Source organism: Choristoneura fumiferana, chromosome 11 (assembly GCF_025370935.1).
Source record: "Choristoneura fumiferana chromosome 11, NRCan_CFum_1, whole genome shotgun sequence".
NCBI classification, from domain to species: domain Eukaryota; kingdom Metazoa; phylum Arthropoda; class Insecta; order Lepidoptera; family Tortricidae; genus Choristoneura; species Choristoneura fumiferana.
This window is the reverse complement of record NC_133482.1, coordinates 15,208,237-15,225,206: the sequence shown is the minus strand read 5'-3', so window position 1 is coordinate 15,225,206 and position 16,970 is coordinate 15,208,237. Positions and strand designations below refer to the sequence as shown.

At 38.8% G+C, this 16,970-nt stretch overlaps 2 protein-coding genes and 1 long non-coding RNA gene across 5 annotated transcripts in view; 2 read left to right on the top strand and 1 right to left on the bottom strand.

The window, feature by feature from the left end:
• Positions 1-16,970, top strand: part of LOC141432896 (SCP2 sterol-binding domain-containing protein 1-like) — a 532,736-nt gene that overhangs the window by 79,353 nt on the left and 436,413 nt on the right. The gene's annotated exons all lie outside the window — the stretch shown is intronic.
• On the bottom strand, positions 205-6,618 carry LOC141432856 (uncharacterized). 2 transcript variants are annotated; one of them, XM_074094656.1, is made up of 3 exons: positions 6,114-6,618; positions 2,500-2,617; positions 205-1,066 (listed from the first exon to the last, which is right to left on the bottom strand). In XM_074094656.1, the coding sequence occupies exons 2-3, from the start codon at positions 2,600-2,602 to the stop codon at positions 885-887; spliced, it is 285 nt and encodes a 94-aa protein (XP_073950757.1). In that variant the 5' UTR covers positions 2,603-2,617; positions 6,114-6,618; the 3' UTR covers positions 205-884. The 2 variants fall into 2 exon arrangements, with proteins under 2 accessions (XP_073950757.1, XP_073950758.1); XM_074094657.1 differs by having other exon boundaries at positions 2,504-2,617.
• On the top strand, positions 8,304-16,307 carry LOC141432857 (uncharacterized). Of its 2 annotated transcripts, none has more exons than XR_012451875.1 (5): positions 8,304-8,563; positions 8,822-8,963; positions 9,634-9,822; positions 12,344-12,410; positions 12,792-16,307. It is a non-coding gene; the product is annotated as an uncharacterized lncRNA (long non-coding RNA). The 2 variants fall into 2 exon arrangements; XR_012451874.1 differs by having other exon boundaries at positions 9,608-9,822.

Below are 16,970 nucleotides of genomic sequence, written 5' to 3'. Positions count from 1 at the left end.
ACGTCAGAAACGTTAGGCGTCAGTTTGATCGGCTGTACCTACATCTGAATTCTTAAGACGGTTTGTTTTTCTCTACACGTTTGCCCGCGGCTTTCCACGCGCAAATATTATGTCCAGCAATTGAAGCAATCCCGGGGTTTAATTTCCATGGGAAATCCAGTTTTGTTTTGCTATAAAAAGTCAATAATACGCAAAAATATCACTATATTTTCGTATATTTTGAATACAGACATTTTAAACCACAAACTTAATTTCGGTCTATAAATTATTTAAAATAGTCAAGTTCTTTTTAACAGAAACGCTTAATACTTCTCTAAAGTAAGTACTAGCTAACAACATATTATGTTTGAAACCAAAATAAAACTACGTAACCCCGGATCCTAGAGCTACATAGCCGTTATTATTTGGCATATAGGCGTGCATTGGGGGGTCCATTCTAGGGCAGCCAGCGCTGGTTTCCCCCGCAGCACCTCGCCACCCCTCACAGCAGAAGGGCTACTATGATAATTCGAAATTCGCAGTTCATCTCGTACCGTCCCTCTCAATCTCGTATTAAATAATATAAGCGGCAGAGGGACGGCAAAATACAATGTTCGAATTTTGCACTTCGTAATATAGGCCCAGGGTAGGCATCAGGGCCGGATTTAGAGGCGAGGAGGCGTTGAGGTAACAAAGGAGTGCAACTATTTTCTTTATAGATTTTGATATTTCACTGATTGCCTGATTGATTGGGTTTACTCGTCGGAATAAAAAAAAAAACGATCTCTCTATTGTGGGGGCCCCTCTTTTCTGAAGGCCCCAGGCTGTTGCCCCGTTTGCTGTCCCCTAAATCTGGCCCTGGCAGGCATTGGCTACCCTGCTATCTACTCAATGAACGCTTATCTTCAGCCTATCATATCTATAGGAGGACTTGGGATGTTTGTTACGCTCCTGCTCTTGGTGCACTGGAGAGACTTTTGGGAAGGCACGGGTGTTGCTGGATGCTCAAGGCCGTGGTTGACCAGCTCTCGCTCCGTGGTTGTGTCCGCTTCTGCTGTCGCCAGCATCGGCCGAAGGTGACGGGACACTAGAAGAAACAAAATACTATTACTTCCGGGAGGAAGGGAATAAGCTTGAAACATTGCGAGCTAAACTCGATTTTAGATGTGAAACGTAATCTAAGGCAAGATCGGTAGCCAATATTGTTGTGTCTTGTCACAGAGTACATATATAACAGAGACACCACCTAGTACAAGCATGGTATCACCCTAATGTCTTGTGTAGTGTTTTCTATTGCTGTGTTGTGTATTTCTTTCTTTCTTTCAAATTGGAATTACGGGATTTTACTAAATTTTTATCGGCATTTCCAAATATTACACGTATAAATGTATGTTTTTGTATTGTATTGTAAAACTCTTTATTGTATATAAAAACACATGAAAATAACAGAACATAGGATGGTAAGATGTACAAAGGCGATAACTTATCCCTAAATGTTGTGCCTATTGAAAATACCAAATTTCCTGTATCTAACAGTGTTCGAAATTTAACCTCTCGTAAGCTCAGACACAGATATGTGCCAAATACAAGGCTATCTTTTTCTATTGTTTATTAACATCTGTAGTTTTTTTAATCATACAAGGAAATTAAAAAAAAAACAAAATTAATAAACTAGTAATAAATATTTTTTTTCACCAGTATGAATTTTTTTTCATTCCTGACATACGAAGAGTTACGAAAGATTAAAGTATCATAGGTGTTAAGGTCGCGGGTGAGCAAAGAAATTATTTTAGTTCATTGATATGGACTTCCGCTAAGTAACGCCTGATTCAATAAATTATTTAGCATTACGTGGTATTCCAGACATCCAGCTGTCTAACACACGCACGCACAAAAATAAACCCAAAGTTTCGCATTTATAAAATTAAAGCGATTTCGCCCTACGTCCAATTCGAATCTGATCCGAATCTGTGAAAATATGGACCGGAGTAATTTTTAGAACTCTGTGTATGGCAACTTACGCACTAGGTACATAAGACCCTACATAAGATTTCTGTAGTAAGTACCCTACATAAGATTTCTGTAGTAAGTACCCTACATAAGAAATCTGTTCTAGGACAAGTCCTCACCGTATTTTCGCTGATTCGAATCGGACTCGGATCGTTGTAGTGCGAAATCGCTCTTAACCCTAAACCCTTAGGCCGCTTGTAGACGTCCGTTGTTTCAGCGGATAACGGACCGTTTTTTTGCCGGGCTTGCGATGTTGCACGGCTTAGTCGCCGGACAAGTGTCCGGTGCATGTACACACATTCATTGTAGGTATACAACACCGAAAATCCGGCAAAAAAACGGTCCTTCATCCGGTGAAAACAACGGACGTCTACAAGCGGCCTGACACTTGGAAAGTCCGGCCGCAATCCTGGAAAAAGGCCTGATATGTCAGGGCAATTCCTAACGTAGGCCTATAGCGAAGCCTCTAGTGTCCTGGTGCAGTCGCGAGGATAAAGTGAGGGCATTCACCAACGCGCTGGAAGGCGGTCTCGATCTGCCGCTCGATGACGGTGCCGACCAGCAGGAACAGTATCACCGCCAGGACCACGGGCCCGCAGTGCCACCATTCCATAGGTCAGCCACGGAGCTGCGACAAAAAACTAGATAAATGCGAATCACTTCGTTTCCCATAGTTTAACAGGTTCACAGTCCCGAAGCAATGTGCCATTCTTCTTTCGGCACGTCCCCTTCTTTACATTGACACTAGGGTTTACCCGCGGCTTCGCACGCGTAAATCATTGGATACAGCAGTTGAATTGAAAATCCGGGATTTTATTAAATTCTCGTGGGAATTCCCTAAAATTACATCGTGGTTTTCATTGTGTTAAATTAAAACACCCATGCCTAATTCCATGACTCTAAACCTAGCGGTTGTTATTTCGAGATTTTATCCCTATACCGTGGGAATACCGGGATAAAAAGTAGCCTGTGGGTTATTCCAGATGTCCAGATATCTACATCCTTACCAAATTTCATGACTCTAAGCCCAACGGTTATTAGTTCGAGATTTTATCCCTATCCCGTAGGAACATCGAGATAAAAAGTATCTTATGTGTTATTCCAGACGTCCAGCTACCTATATACCAAATTTCATAACTCTAAGCCCAGCGGTTGTTATTTCAAGATTTTATATACCTATCCCGTAGGAACATCGGGATAAAAACTAACTTTTTGCCAAACTTCATCCAAATCCGTCCAGCCATTTCAGCGTGAAGAAATAACAAACATACTCACTCACTCACTCACTCGCTCACAAACTTTCATATTTATAATATTAGTAGGATTAAGGTCCTACGCTCACTGACGCGGTTTGCACGGAACGGCTGGACGTTTATTAAAATAACACCCCTCTTTTTGCGTCGGGGGTTAAAAATAGTACGAGCAGCGCTAAGGCCCTGGTTTCTCTGACCCCGCCGCCGGCGAGAGGTGACCGACGCGTTTATATAGGGCAGAAGTACCGGTTTTGGCCAGTTGACTTTTGAAGTCATATATAAAAAGCTATGGTATTAAAATAATATGTTCAGTGAGTTTTTTTCAAACGTATATATGGCCATAAACGGTACAGTGGCCACAAACGGTACTTCTGCCCTATGTATTGTTTTCTATGGAAGAGAAGGGTGGGTTCAGCGTGCAATATATATGTATCAGATAGACGTAGGTGGCAGTTGGTAGCGAAGATAAAAAGTAAAAATATTACGGTTCATTGATATGGACTTCCGAAATATACGGATACACCTAATTAATAATACGCCTATTTTGCTATTATTTTGCTACTAGTTTCTTTCCCGCAACTCCGTCCGCGTACAATTTGTTTACCGCTTACCCGCGGGCACTTCGCAATTTTCCGGGATAAAAACTATTCTACGTTCATCCCCGGGACTCAAAATATGTGTATGCCGAATTTTTTTTTTTTTTTATTCGATTGGATGGCAAACGAGCAAGTGGGTCTCCTGATGGTAAGAGATCACCACCGCCCATAAACATCTGCAACACCAGGGGAATTGCAGACGCGTTGCCAACCTAGAGGTCTAAGATGGGATACCTCACGTGCCAGTAATTTCACCGGCTGTCTCACTCTCCACGCCGAAACACAACAGTGCAAGCACTGCTGCTTCACGGCAGGATTAGCGAGCAAGATGGTGGTAGCAATCCGGGCGGACCTTGCACAAGGTCCTACCACCTGCAAGAATTCATTTGAATAGGTTCAGCGGTTTAGACGTGATGAGGTAACAAAGAAACAGATTTACAAACTTTCGCTCGTTCAGTATTTCCTTGGTATTTCTATAGAAATCACATCGTATAGGTACGAATACGAAACTTCGACTTCTTCTTCTTACTTCTCCTTGAGTAGTTGGTACAGTCACCAGCACCAATATCTGACACAACAAGCGTGCATAAATATCTGTTGCGACTCTCTAGGGCCGGAAGGACGTGTCAGATATTTTTGCACGCTCCGCTGTGGCAGATATTAATGCTGGTGACTGTACTCATAGGCGGTGGTGATCATGAGCATTTCCCCCTCTCATAATAAAATAAAACCGCCACGCCCAAGATAGGATTCCGTAGCCATTACGAAAAAAATCAAGTAATATTATGTGCGTTATAGCACAATTAAAACACTTAGGTACTAAAGTCTTAAAATCTATTACCGGAAAAAGAGCGTATCTTCACGGCACATACGTCCTTTTTTTGAGAAGCGCAGTTTTTCGGCAATAACTCAAAAAAGGTATATCCGATTGAAAGTTGAAAGTATTTATTAAGCGTTACCTTTCCATATTTTTTTGCATATGTTTTGGACGAACGGTTTACAAGATAGAGGGGGGGGGGCACAATTTTCGCTACTTTGGGAGCGATTATTTCCGGAAATCTTCACTTAATCAAAAAAGTTTTTGAGAAACCGTACTATCTGTTCAAAAGAGCTGTCGAACTATGTGCCACACGTTGAGGAGAGTTAAAAAAAAAACAATTTATGTTACGTGTATGGAGGGGCACTCCATAAATATTTATTTTTATAATTTAACTACAAAACTAAATAGCGGCTTTGACAAGACATCTGTACTCCAAATTTTCGAGTAAAATGCCTGTGACATACGGACGGATACCAGAGTTCCGTTTTTGCCATTTTGCCTCCGGAACCCTAAAAATCTTCCACGTGCTTGATTTTTTCTGACTACCCCCCAATAGTGGGGATATGGACGAATATCTAATATATCTTTGCATTCGTGTGCACATACTCTTAACATATCTGGGGCGACAGCAATGACGGTGAAAATGCATGGGAAAGTGCAAACGCGCTGCAGCTGATGCACCGGGCTTCTGCTATGCGTCGGGTAAAAAGCGAATGCACATTCTTGGCAGCTTCAAAATCAGCCCAGTGTGTGTCGGACTAGGGCTTTTTGCACAAATTTGAAGCTAGCAAAAAATTCGTTTGTTCTTAACTAGTTCTATAAAGAACAAAGTATTTTTGCGGTTAAGTAATTTTATTTTTAAATAAATAAATAAATATGACGGGACAATTCCCACCAATTGACCTAGTCCCAAAGTCAGCTTAGCAAGGCTTGTGTTATGGGTACTATAAGCAACGGATAAATATAATTATCTTGATATAGATAGATACATACTTAAATACATATTAAACACCCAAGACCCGAGAACAAACATTCGTATTTTTCATACAAATATCTGCCCCGACACGGGAATCGAACTCGGGACCTCAAGCTTCGTAGTCAGGTTCTCTAACTAGGCCATCTGGTCATCTAAATTTGGTCATCTGGTCTTTTTTTCACTTTCACATTTAATTTTTATTTGACATTGGCAAAGTGCCTCGCCGCCAGTGCCACATAAACAAAAAAAAGTTGTATCTTCATTTTACTGATTTAATTTCATTGCATCAACATCACAAGTACGATCCAGCAACAATACAGTAATTTGTGAATTATGTGTAACTTTATTTATTTTTGAATGATATCGTATATACATACACACTTACATTTAACTGGATCTTATTTACTTTTGCGTGAATTAGATACCATACCAACCTACCAACATTGCGAGTTATAAATATAAAGCCCATAAAAACTAACCTTGCGGTTCTGAAGTTACTGGAATTTGACAACCATACATGCTATTTACATTTTATATTTAAATTATACACGGTATGTTACATCCTGATGAATTAGCTTCATTACTGAAGTCCCGAGAGCCCGCGGCCCGCATCCAGTGGGGGTACACTTAAAACGTCACTTTTTACGTACACTTCAGCGCCCCTGACGCCATAATGAAGGTACTAAATTGACAAAAATGTGTCAAACGTCGACCAGACAAATTCAGTGTTTCCGGTTTCCGCTGTCTGGCTAATTGGCTATGCCTATCGTGACAGTGACAGTTTATGCATTTTTTAAGTTTTCTCAGTTTATTGCTGATTTTATTATATAAAGTTTGTTTTTTATTATAAATATTAGTTTATTTATATTTATTAGTATCGTTTTGTGAAGTAAGATCTTTTTTTATTTTGTGAATTTTGTTGTTACACCTACAACATGAGTGCACCTAAGGAAAAATATTGTGTTTCGGCTGTGAAGTGAAGCTTTAAGTAAGTATACAATACGATTATATATGCAGGTATATTTAAACATTAAGACAGATTAGAGAAAACAGCTCGAGTACTCAAGTTCACCTATTTACATAACTCGAATTGAACTCAAGATAGCTAGATGAAGCCTCATGGAGTACAATACTACAGTACAAATGTTTGCCTTTCTCATAATAATATTGAAATTTGAACACTAGTCAGGCTATTTTATCTGGACTGGTAAGAGCGAAGGGTTATGCGGCATAGTCTTGCTCGTATCTGACCCGCTGTTTCGTCTACATTATTTTTTTGAATGTGGCGCCCTGCGCCAGCTTGAACAGAAATTGGGTGGGATACAATCCAACTCAACATTGAGCAAATCGCAATAAGTGTAATCGAATTCATAAAGCGAGTCGAGTCGACCCGACACATCAATCACTATGCATTGCAGGCCCTACACTACGAAGTGCAAAATTCGAACTTCGTATCTTGCCGTCCCGCTGACGCTAATTAATATTATTTAATACGAGAGTGAAAGGGACGGTACGACACGAACTTCGATTTTCGAATTTTGTAGTAGCCCTGCAGGGCTACTCCGAAACTCGAAGTTCGTGTCGTGCGGTCCCTCTGACACTTACACTATTTAATACGAGAGCGAGAGGGACGGTACGATACGAACTTCGAGTTTCGAGTTTCGTAGTAGCCCTGCTAGCCCCTCGGCATGCATAGTCCCGCGAAGATCACTCCCGACCCGATAAATACCCACTAGATAATTACCGGCATGTCAATACCGGCCTTGGTTTTCGTGTATGGTTGGTATGGTATGGTTGGATGGAGGTTAGTATTCTTAAGTTTGTTCAACCTATAGTTTAGCATTTATAAAGTACCTAATTTGATCCTGGCGCTGCGCTGGCAGCTGCCGCGGCATGCTCGGCTTGCGCATGTTTGTGGCCGCAACTGTACCTAACACTTAACGGGTCGGGAAAAGCAAATCGGTATATATTGGCTTTCGATTATCATGCCATGCATTTGATAAAAAAAAGGTTCTTTTCAAGTAAATAAATGAATTATTATATTATTATTATTTTTTTCACATCAGGTCGGGAAAGTTAGAACGGACGGTAAGGTATATCATACAAATATTAGCTGTTGCCCGCGACTCCGTCCGCGTAGAAGTATGAAAAATAGTTTACGTCCTATTCTCAGACCTACCGAATATACACGAAAAAAATCATAAAAATCGTTCAAGCCGTTTCAGAGGAGTTTGTTTGTTTACAAACACTGTGGACCCACACGAGAATTTTGTATGATAGAAGACTAGATAATAAATATAATATTATAAGGTAGTTAGGAAGGTAGCCTTCAGGCAACCATTTTGGACTTCTTCTACTTCTTTGTTGTGGTAAGTAATAAAAAAAAATATGGGTTGTCAGCCAGCCCAGGGATTTTGATCGTATTTTGGGGTTAATAAAAGGTATTTGGATATTTTTGAATCTAATTCTTATATAGGTATATAAATATATTTCGTGGATCTCGGAAAAATCTAGCTTGGTCTTATCTCTGGGAAAACGCTTGTTATCGAGTTTTAGCCCGAGCAAAGCTCGGTCGCCCATGTACTAACATATTATTGAAGTTAAAAACAACAGGATTCGATACAGAAACGAAAGCTAATAACATTTAGCGATACAATGGTATAGTAAATGTTTTTACACAACAAATCACAAGCAAATAGTATTAATTAATTTCAATACAAAATCGCTAATAGTAAGAGGGATCAGAATACGTACTTCGATTTTCGACTTTCGTAGTAGCCCCCCTCCCTGTTGTGTTGTAAAAATTGAACAAAGTTTGTTTGTACTCAAGCGTAAGAAATTAAAATACCATTGAAACATTTCGTATTCAAGAAGAGAAGAGCCGAGCAAGAGAACTGTAACTAAAGTTGGTTACGTAGAGCTTGCTTTGGTTAGAATATGTATAGTCGTTGAGGCATCATTTCTTATACACCTACATGTGGTTAATTTCAGTACACGAACGATTCGTTACATGTGGCTGGGAGTGGATTACTTATCCTTAATGCATGTGGATGCTTAATTGCATATATATGCAATTAAGCATTTTCTAAATCAAATAATTTTCTTGTGCATTCCAGCCGCTTATGGTTATATTCTGAGAACTAGCCCTTTGCATCTAGCTTTTGTCACATTTTTTCTTCCATTGCAGACTGAAAGACTGATTCCCATCCTGTGGAACATGCGCGGGACAACTTCAGTGTCTGTGCATAGAGACGACGCTAAAGGGCGCGCTTGTCTCATATTGTGCTCATTCCACTGACTGGTGTCACTGGAAGATAGTTTCTGGCCAGGTTGGTGAAATAATATTAATTATGGAGTTATTTAGGATTTAAATTCAGTTAGAAGAGAGTTCAAATTGAAGGCAAGTTTTGATTCCCTTAGTGATCATCCCAGCCTATAAGTACACATTTCACTGCTCGGCACAGGTCTCCTCTTAGAACGAGAGAGCTTGGGCCATACACACACCACTGAATTGTTTTGCAGGTGTGTGCAGTTTCCTAACAATGTTTTCCATCATCGTAAAGCTTGTGGTTTGGTTATATGTAATTTCGCATGTGAATTTTACGTGCGAAATTAAGTACATGTTTCAACCCATGATCCTATGCTTGAGAGGCCGTAGGTCAAACCACTAGATAACCATGATTTTATTGAACTAAGTAATATCATTAAGCTTAATGAAATGTGAAAATAGCATCTGAAAGCCGCCTTGTGCATCATAACCGCTTGTGGCTGACCTACACCTATTATCGTATTGTAAATTCTTTGGTATCTATATACCGGTGCTTTCACATTGACATATTACTTTAGGCTGTAGGTACGGAGTCGAAAGAACAATAAAAATTGTGCTTATTTTATACTAACATTAGACACAGATACTTTTAGTTTTTTTTTATATTATGCATTGACATATAAATATTATTGTACGTAATTGCAGTGCAAACAATGTGTGCCACTTCACAGTTCCCACATCGGAGAGAAGACCTGATTGCTGTTACGTCACTGTTACGACGAGCTATAAGAAAGTGATCATATGAAAAATTTCAATAACAAAGGAAAGGATAACAACAGGCAGTCTCCTAATTTATACAGCAACTAGCTTTTGCCCGCGACTTCGTCCGCGTGGAACAGTACCACCTGTTAATATAAAATGTAAGCAACTTTTAACTTTCTACTAATATTACAGTGGCGGATTTATGTTTTTTAGGAGTGTAGGCCACTTTATATCCGCCGCCCTATGTAACTTTCTAAAACAATTTTCTCATTGAAATCTGCCGCCCCTAGGCCGCTGCCGCGGCCTATATACGGCCTATTGACAAATCCAGGACTGATATTATAAATGCGAAAGTTTGCATATGTGTGTGTGTTTGTTACTCCTTCACGCTTAAACGGCTGGACAGATTTGGATGAAATTTGATATGTATGTAGATACATAGCTGGAGACCTGGAATAACACATAGGCTACTTTTTACAGCTAAGATTGCTTGAGAATTATTAGTCATCATCATCCCAGCCTATATACGTCCCACTGCTGGGCACAGGCCTCTCAGAACAAGAGGGCTTGGGCGATAGTTCCCACAAGGGCCCAGTGCGGATTGGGAACTTCACACGCACCATTGAATTGCTTCGCAGGTTTGTGCAGGTTTCCTCACGATGTTTTCCTTCACCGCAAAGCTCGTGGTAAATTTCAAATGTAATTCCGCACGGCCGGGGAATTGAATCCACGACCCTTTGCTTGAGAGGCGATAGGTCAAACCACTAGGCCACCACGGCTTTATCCCATTGTAATTTTCGGGAATTGCCACGGGAAATTTTATTACTTACTTCTTCCTTCACGCTGTAGTAACTAAACGGATTTGGATGAAATTTGGTATGTAGATAGCTAAACATCTAAAATATTTTGATACTTTTACCCTAAGGCCGAAAAGTTCTCGAATGGAAATTGCGGATCGGCAAGCACAGCGTAGAACGTCTACCAAAGACGAGACGAGATGGACAAATGACCATGGTGATGGTGGTGGTTAAAGTCGCGGGTTCACGGTGGATGCAAGCCACTTCCAAACAAACGTCCGAAAGAATGTCCGACAGTCTCCTACGGCTGATATGATGATGGTGATGTACCTCATCCATCGATGACCTCATCACGTCTAAACCGCTGAACCGATTTAGATGAAATTCGGCATATAGATAGTTTGAGTCACGGGGAAGAACATAGGATTGTTTTTATCCTAGAAAATTACATAGTTCCCACGGGATAGCAATGGACGGTCGGACGGGACGGATTTGGATGGAATTTGGCGAAAAGTTAGTCTATAGCCTGGATTAAAACATAGGATACTTTTTATCCCGATATTCCCTCGGGATAAGGATAAAATCTTGAAATAACAACCGCTGGGCTTAGAGTCATGAAATTTGGTATGTAGGTAGCTGAATGTCTGAAATAACTCATAAGCGACTTTTTGACCCGATATTCCCACGGGATACTAAGGGATAAAATCTCGAAATAACAACCACTAGGCTTAGAGCCATGAAATTTGCTATGTGGATAGCTGCACCTCTGGGATAACACATATGTTATTTTTTCTCCCGATATTCCCACGGGATAGGGATAAAATTTTGAAATAATAACCGCTTGGCTTAGAGTCATGAAATTTGATATATAGGTAGCTGGATCTCTGGAATAACACATAAGCGACTTTTGACCCGATATTCCCACGGGATATTTAGGGATAAAATCTCGAAATAACAACCACTGGGCCAGAAATGATAAATGAATGATTTGAATTTGAATTTTGAATTTGAATTGGGAAAACAATTGTAATTTCATTACTGGGTTTAGAGTCTTGAATTTTGTACAGTTATTCACAACACAACCTCAATGAAGACCACGATATAAATTATGGAAATTTCCAGGGGAATTTTGTAAAATCCCGAAAATTTCAATTGCAACTACCAGACCGAATAGTTTACGCGTGCGAAGCCGCGGGTAAAAGCTAGTAATGTTATAAATGCGAAAGTATATACTATTATATTACTTTTCCACGCTTACACTTGAGATGAAATTTGGTATGAAAGGAGATAGTTTGATACCCAGGAAGGGAAGCACATAGAATATATGACCGCATGCTTGTTTTCCTCCCTCTTATAAAAAAAAAGTTTTGTTACGTCAAATTGCATAGTTCATAGTTAATTATGTTGCTCTTAGTGCTTATTAGGCATACCTATGCTAACCTTCAGCTTTAGCCATATCTTCACCTCCATTCTGGTCGATGCCAGAAGTGGGATCGAAAATGCTTTTAAGCGCGAAGATTGGTTTATGCTGATTCCTGATCCAGTCCGACATGTCAGTATTCACAGCACGTGCCGAGCGCAGACCGATTTGGTATTAAGCCTAATTGAAGGGGTACGCCCTTAAATAGATTTTTATATTCCTGGTCGCTGTTTAGATGAATAATCTATATAAATAAAAATGAATCGGAAAATATGTTGCTAAGCACAAAACTCGGGAACGGCTGGACCGATTTCGCTTATTCTTATTTTGTTGTGTTCGTTATTGTCAGGAGAAGGTTTTTATGGAAGAAAACTTAGAAATATACACTGGGGCGAAGCCGCGGGCAACAGCTAGTATAGAATAATATTGAATAATATACTTATTATTGTATTTTTTCTACAGCAAAGACCTGTTTGACATTGGATAAACAGAACCATACTCTAACATCGACATGAAAATTATGATGCAGGTAAAGTATTATAAATATTCTTACTTCTTCTTCTAGGCTTACTGTAAATTTCAGGGCCAGATCTTGGGCAAACCAGGGTTCAGGGCCCTGGGCGCCAAATCCATGTTGTAAACCCTAGCTTCATTTATTTATTTCTCTCTGTCCAACGTCTGTCAAATTTTGAGGCACGTTCTAAGTCGTGTCACAGTACCTATTATGTGAATTACAGTGAATCCTATTATAGTTACACTAGCCTCTGGCCGCGACTTCGTTCGCGTTGGATCTGTTCATCAACGTCCTATAAGAACTGCATCTTTTGGAACAAAACGTTGCCAGTTACTTTTGATTACTCTTACTATACCTATACTGTAAAAATTACTTATATTATTTAAAACGTTACAGATAAAACTATCGACTATCTACTGAAAAAAAAAACAAGTGCGAAGAAATTGAAGCTTAATGAAAGTGAAATGGTATGGCCATCCCGCTTTTTTGCTGGACTTGGCGGGGGTACTACCGTACCCCCAGATAAGAAGACAGCTCTTGAAAGTGAAAAATTAAACTATGTCTTATGGCAAGATAAGATAAATGAACGGAGTTACTTCGAAAAATTGGCGCAGTACATATCAGAATTTTTTGAAACTACATATTTGTACCCAGATGCAATCGTCAAATCGCCTATCTTTGACGAAATGTCAATTTCACTACATGTGTACATTTTTATGTTTATGACACAGACGATCTTGGGTTCAAAAATTATACTAACAATGAGAAGACTGCAAGTTTCGCTAACCACGTTTTACCTCTTAAGGATGTATTTTTTTTAAGGATTTTTATTTTTAAGAATATAGCAGAGAGCATACTAGCACGCTCCTATTAAGACCTTAAACAGTATAAGGATTATTATTGGCTTAAAATACTCGTTGTAGTCATTCGAGGTAATGAATATTCGATTAAATGAAAAAATAGGAAACATTGACTTTTTTAACTGATATTTGATTAAAAGTTAGTCGACATTTCAAGGGAAAACCAGCTGGGGTATTAAATTTACTCACGATCCTTTCGATACCTTGAGGTTTAAAGGGCGTACAGGCACTCTCTGTCTATGGAATCTTACACAGTAGTACTTAGTTGTTTTAGTCCCTAAACACATTTATTTTCAAAATTTAGAATATAAAGAACAAAAAAAACATTGTTTAATCATCCAGGCAGTAAGCATAGAGTATGTTAAAAAACACCGCAGTGGCAGACACATATTTTTACATTCCCTTTATTGCTTCGGAAAAAAAACCTAAGGCATACGGCGTAAAAGCTGTGATTTAGACATAGACACAGGCTACTTTTAACTCCGGAAAAATGCACAGTTCCCGAGGGAACAGCGCGCGATAACCGAATTCCACGCAGGCGAAGCCTCGGGCAAAAGCTAGTACCTATATAAACTTGGTGAAAACACAAGAATCTAACATTGACATCCTGATAGTCCGGCAAGATCGTCTCCGCAAGACGGAACTCCTCAACAGCACAGTCAACAGTTAATGGCAGCGACTTGAAATTTGATACGGAAATGTAGTTTGCATGACAATGCCAGTACAGTCAACAAAAATACTAGTATTCGAAAAGAAATTTTTCCCAAAAACTTATTCAACTGCCCTTTACGAGCACCAAATAGCTCACCGTAAATTTTGTTTTGTTTAGACGGTCTTATGTAATCAAAAATACGGAATATTCCGATTTTTTTACTCAAGTTAAACTTTCTTATACGACGCATTCAACCCAAGCTTACTAGAGACCCAAACTTACCCTTAAATTGACAAAATTTAAAACAGTTCATGATTCAAGCCTCGTCGGTACCTAATAGTCCAAAAAATTCTACATTCAAAAAAATACAAAAAGATAGTCTAACAACTGGTAGCATGGTGTACGGTTGTGTCACTCTGAAGATGAGCTCTGTTTGAGTTCGAAACGCGTCAGTGTAGTGTGGTGGTGGTGATAGATGGGTTTGTGTGATTTGTGTGTGTTCTTACAGTGTGGAGGTGGAGGAACTGCATTAACACGCATATTTTGCATAAGCTTAGCTGTAAGGTCGCGGGTGAGCAAGGAAATTATTTTAGTTCATTGATATGGACCTCCGCAAAGTAACGCCTGATTCAATAAATTATTCAAAAAGATAGTCTTGAATAATGGGTCTCGTGTGGCACACTGCCAATTTGAAATTAAAACCATACACTAAGGTCTTGAGTCTCTTGAAGCTGTGAAAAATCGAACTTCTAGTCAACGAAATCAAAAGAAATAGTCATTAAAAAAGGTGTTTCCATATTAATTGCCTTAATCAAGAAACTTATAGGGTACTTCCGGGTGTCCTATAAACTGGAAATTTTGTATGAAGGTATCTCTTATAGCAATAAGAAAAACTCTAAAAAAATCTTATTTTTTTTATGTCTGTGTCTATGTCAATAAACCATCTAAAAGTGACCCCACATTGCGTACATTTTGCTTAGGAGCGGGGCTCTGCTAACACTGGATATTCATAAATACCTACAAACCTATGTGCCCGAGTCCAACTCGCACTTGGCCGGTTTTTTTTAAATAAGGTGGATAGCCAGCTTCTTCTTGCTCCCCACCTTTCTTGTGGCCCGCACCAAAATGCTCTGAAAATTACTTGAAGAAAAAATATGGTAAAGGCTAAGTAAGGCTAGTTGCTCTATGAAAAATTTAAGGGTCTTCCAGGCCAGTAGACCTCTCACTTTAAAAAAAAATAACTGGTTTATTATTAATAAGGATAACATTACAACATTTTCTAATTACTTAGTTAATAATCTTTATTATTTAAGATTTTACAACTAAGGAGTGCGAAGGGCGGGCGAGCCCTCATCTATAACTAAAATATAATGAAAATGGTCACACAGAGATAGCAACATGTGCATGAAAATAATTGTTTGCAGTCTCTTATCTTTTTTGATTAAAAATTAAGGAAAAAAATGCTGCTTCTGTGGAATCTCAGAGAATATTGGTCTGCCCCTTGAATTAATGTAAAACACATACTAAAAGCCTTTAAGAGTCAGCTAAACGATCATGTGTTTTTGCGGGTGGGCTGTTTGCAAAAGTTTGGAAAGGATGTAGTGCAATGTGTAAAAATAAGCTTTTATGTAATTAACAAAAATACATAAAAACTTGTTTTTGCTATCCGTCGTATGACTTAAAAGCTTATTTTTGTGAAATGCAGGACAGATCCTGGCTGTGCATTTTATAATTGTTAATGCCATTTTAAAAACGTTAAGGACGGAATTAAGACATTGATACAAGTTTTTGTTGATTTGTTATTCATGCAATGTGAGAGCCATAAAGAGTAGTAACGAGTTCGTAGTAGAAGCAGATTATAACTGTATGTCTTGGAAGGTTAATAATAATATAGAATAACGACTCTACTTCCTATTTCCTTTGAAAAATAGACTACAAAATACACTAATGAAATTGGTTGGGGGTTGAGGCGCTATCTAATGCCTAAGTTTAGGTACCATTTGTTTGAATTTAATTTGAATTTGTAAACTCGTTAACTAACCTTAGCTATAAGTCTATGAAATGTAATCTAATACTAACAATTTTATCCAAGTTGATCGGAAAATAAATCTATTATTATTATGAGAATAAAAACAGATAAAGTGATTGTATAGATACAATGCCATTGTGAATGCAGGCAAATCGATGAGATCACTTAAAAAAACTAGGAACCACAAATTGTATTGTAAAACTCTTTATTGTACGTACATAAAACACACTAGGATACTAAAATGTACGAAAAAAACTCGTTCCTTAGAGGATATCTTCCAGTTAACCTTTGAACAATTGACAGATTGACAAATTATTGTATTATAATTAGATCTATCTATACAATAAACGAAAATGAAAATTGTGGTGTTATATTGTCTTTTTTTAATTTATGATATTGCCACTAACCTTAGGTACCTAACCTACTCGTTGTTCGAGCAATGCCTTAAAAGCATTTTTGTCTTTAATTACAAACTAAAATCAATTTAAACAGTAAAAAATACTCATGTGAAATATCCACGTTTAATTCATTACTGTAACTTTCTCGTGATCCTGTGATAGATATATAATATTATCATGATTAAGTGTGCTTGGTGTCTTTATCAAAACATTCTATGTCGAATCGCAATAAAGCAGACCGTCTACTATGGCTGGATACATGTTTATTATAATAATAATTTATCTCATATTAAATGATATTGTAACGTATAACTCACGTCTTAAACCGAGTTCAGCTCGACATGTTTCGGGCTATTTCCCCGGGTGCGGGTGTACGTGTTGCGGCAGCCGCCGAGTCGCGTGCTCCTGAGAAGAAGGGCTACGAAATAGCCCGAAACATGTCGAGCTAAACTCGGTTTAAGACGTGAGTTATCCGTTACAATATCATTTAATATGAGTGAGTCACGGTAGTTTAATGTTCAAATAATTTCTTCTTGTGGATAGGCCGCACTACGGCTAAGCCGCCGCGGTTTTTAACCGCGTGACTTTGTGAATCAAGTAAACTAATGCAAGCGGCCGCACTGGCTGCTTTAAGTT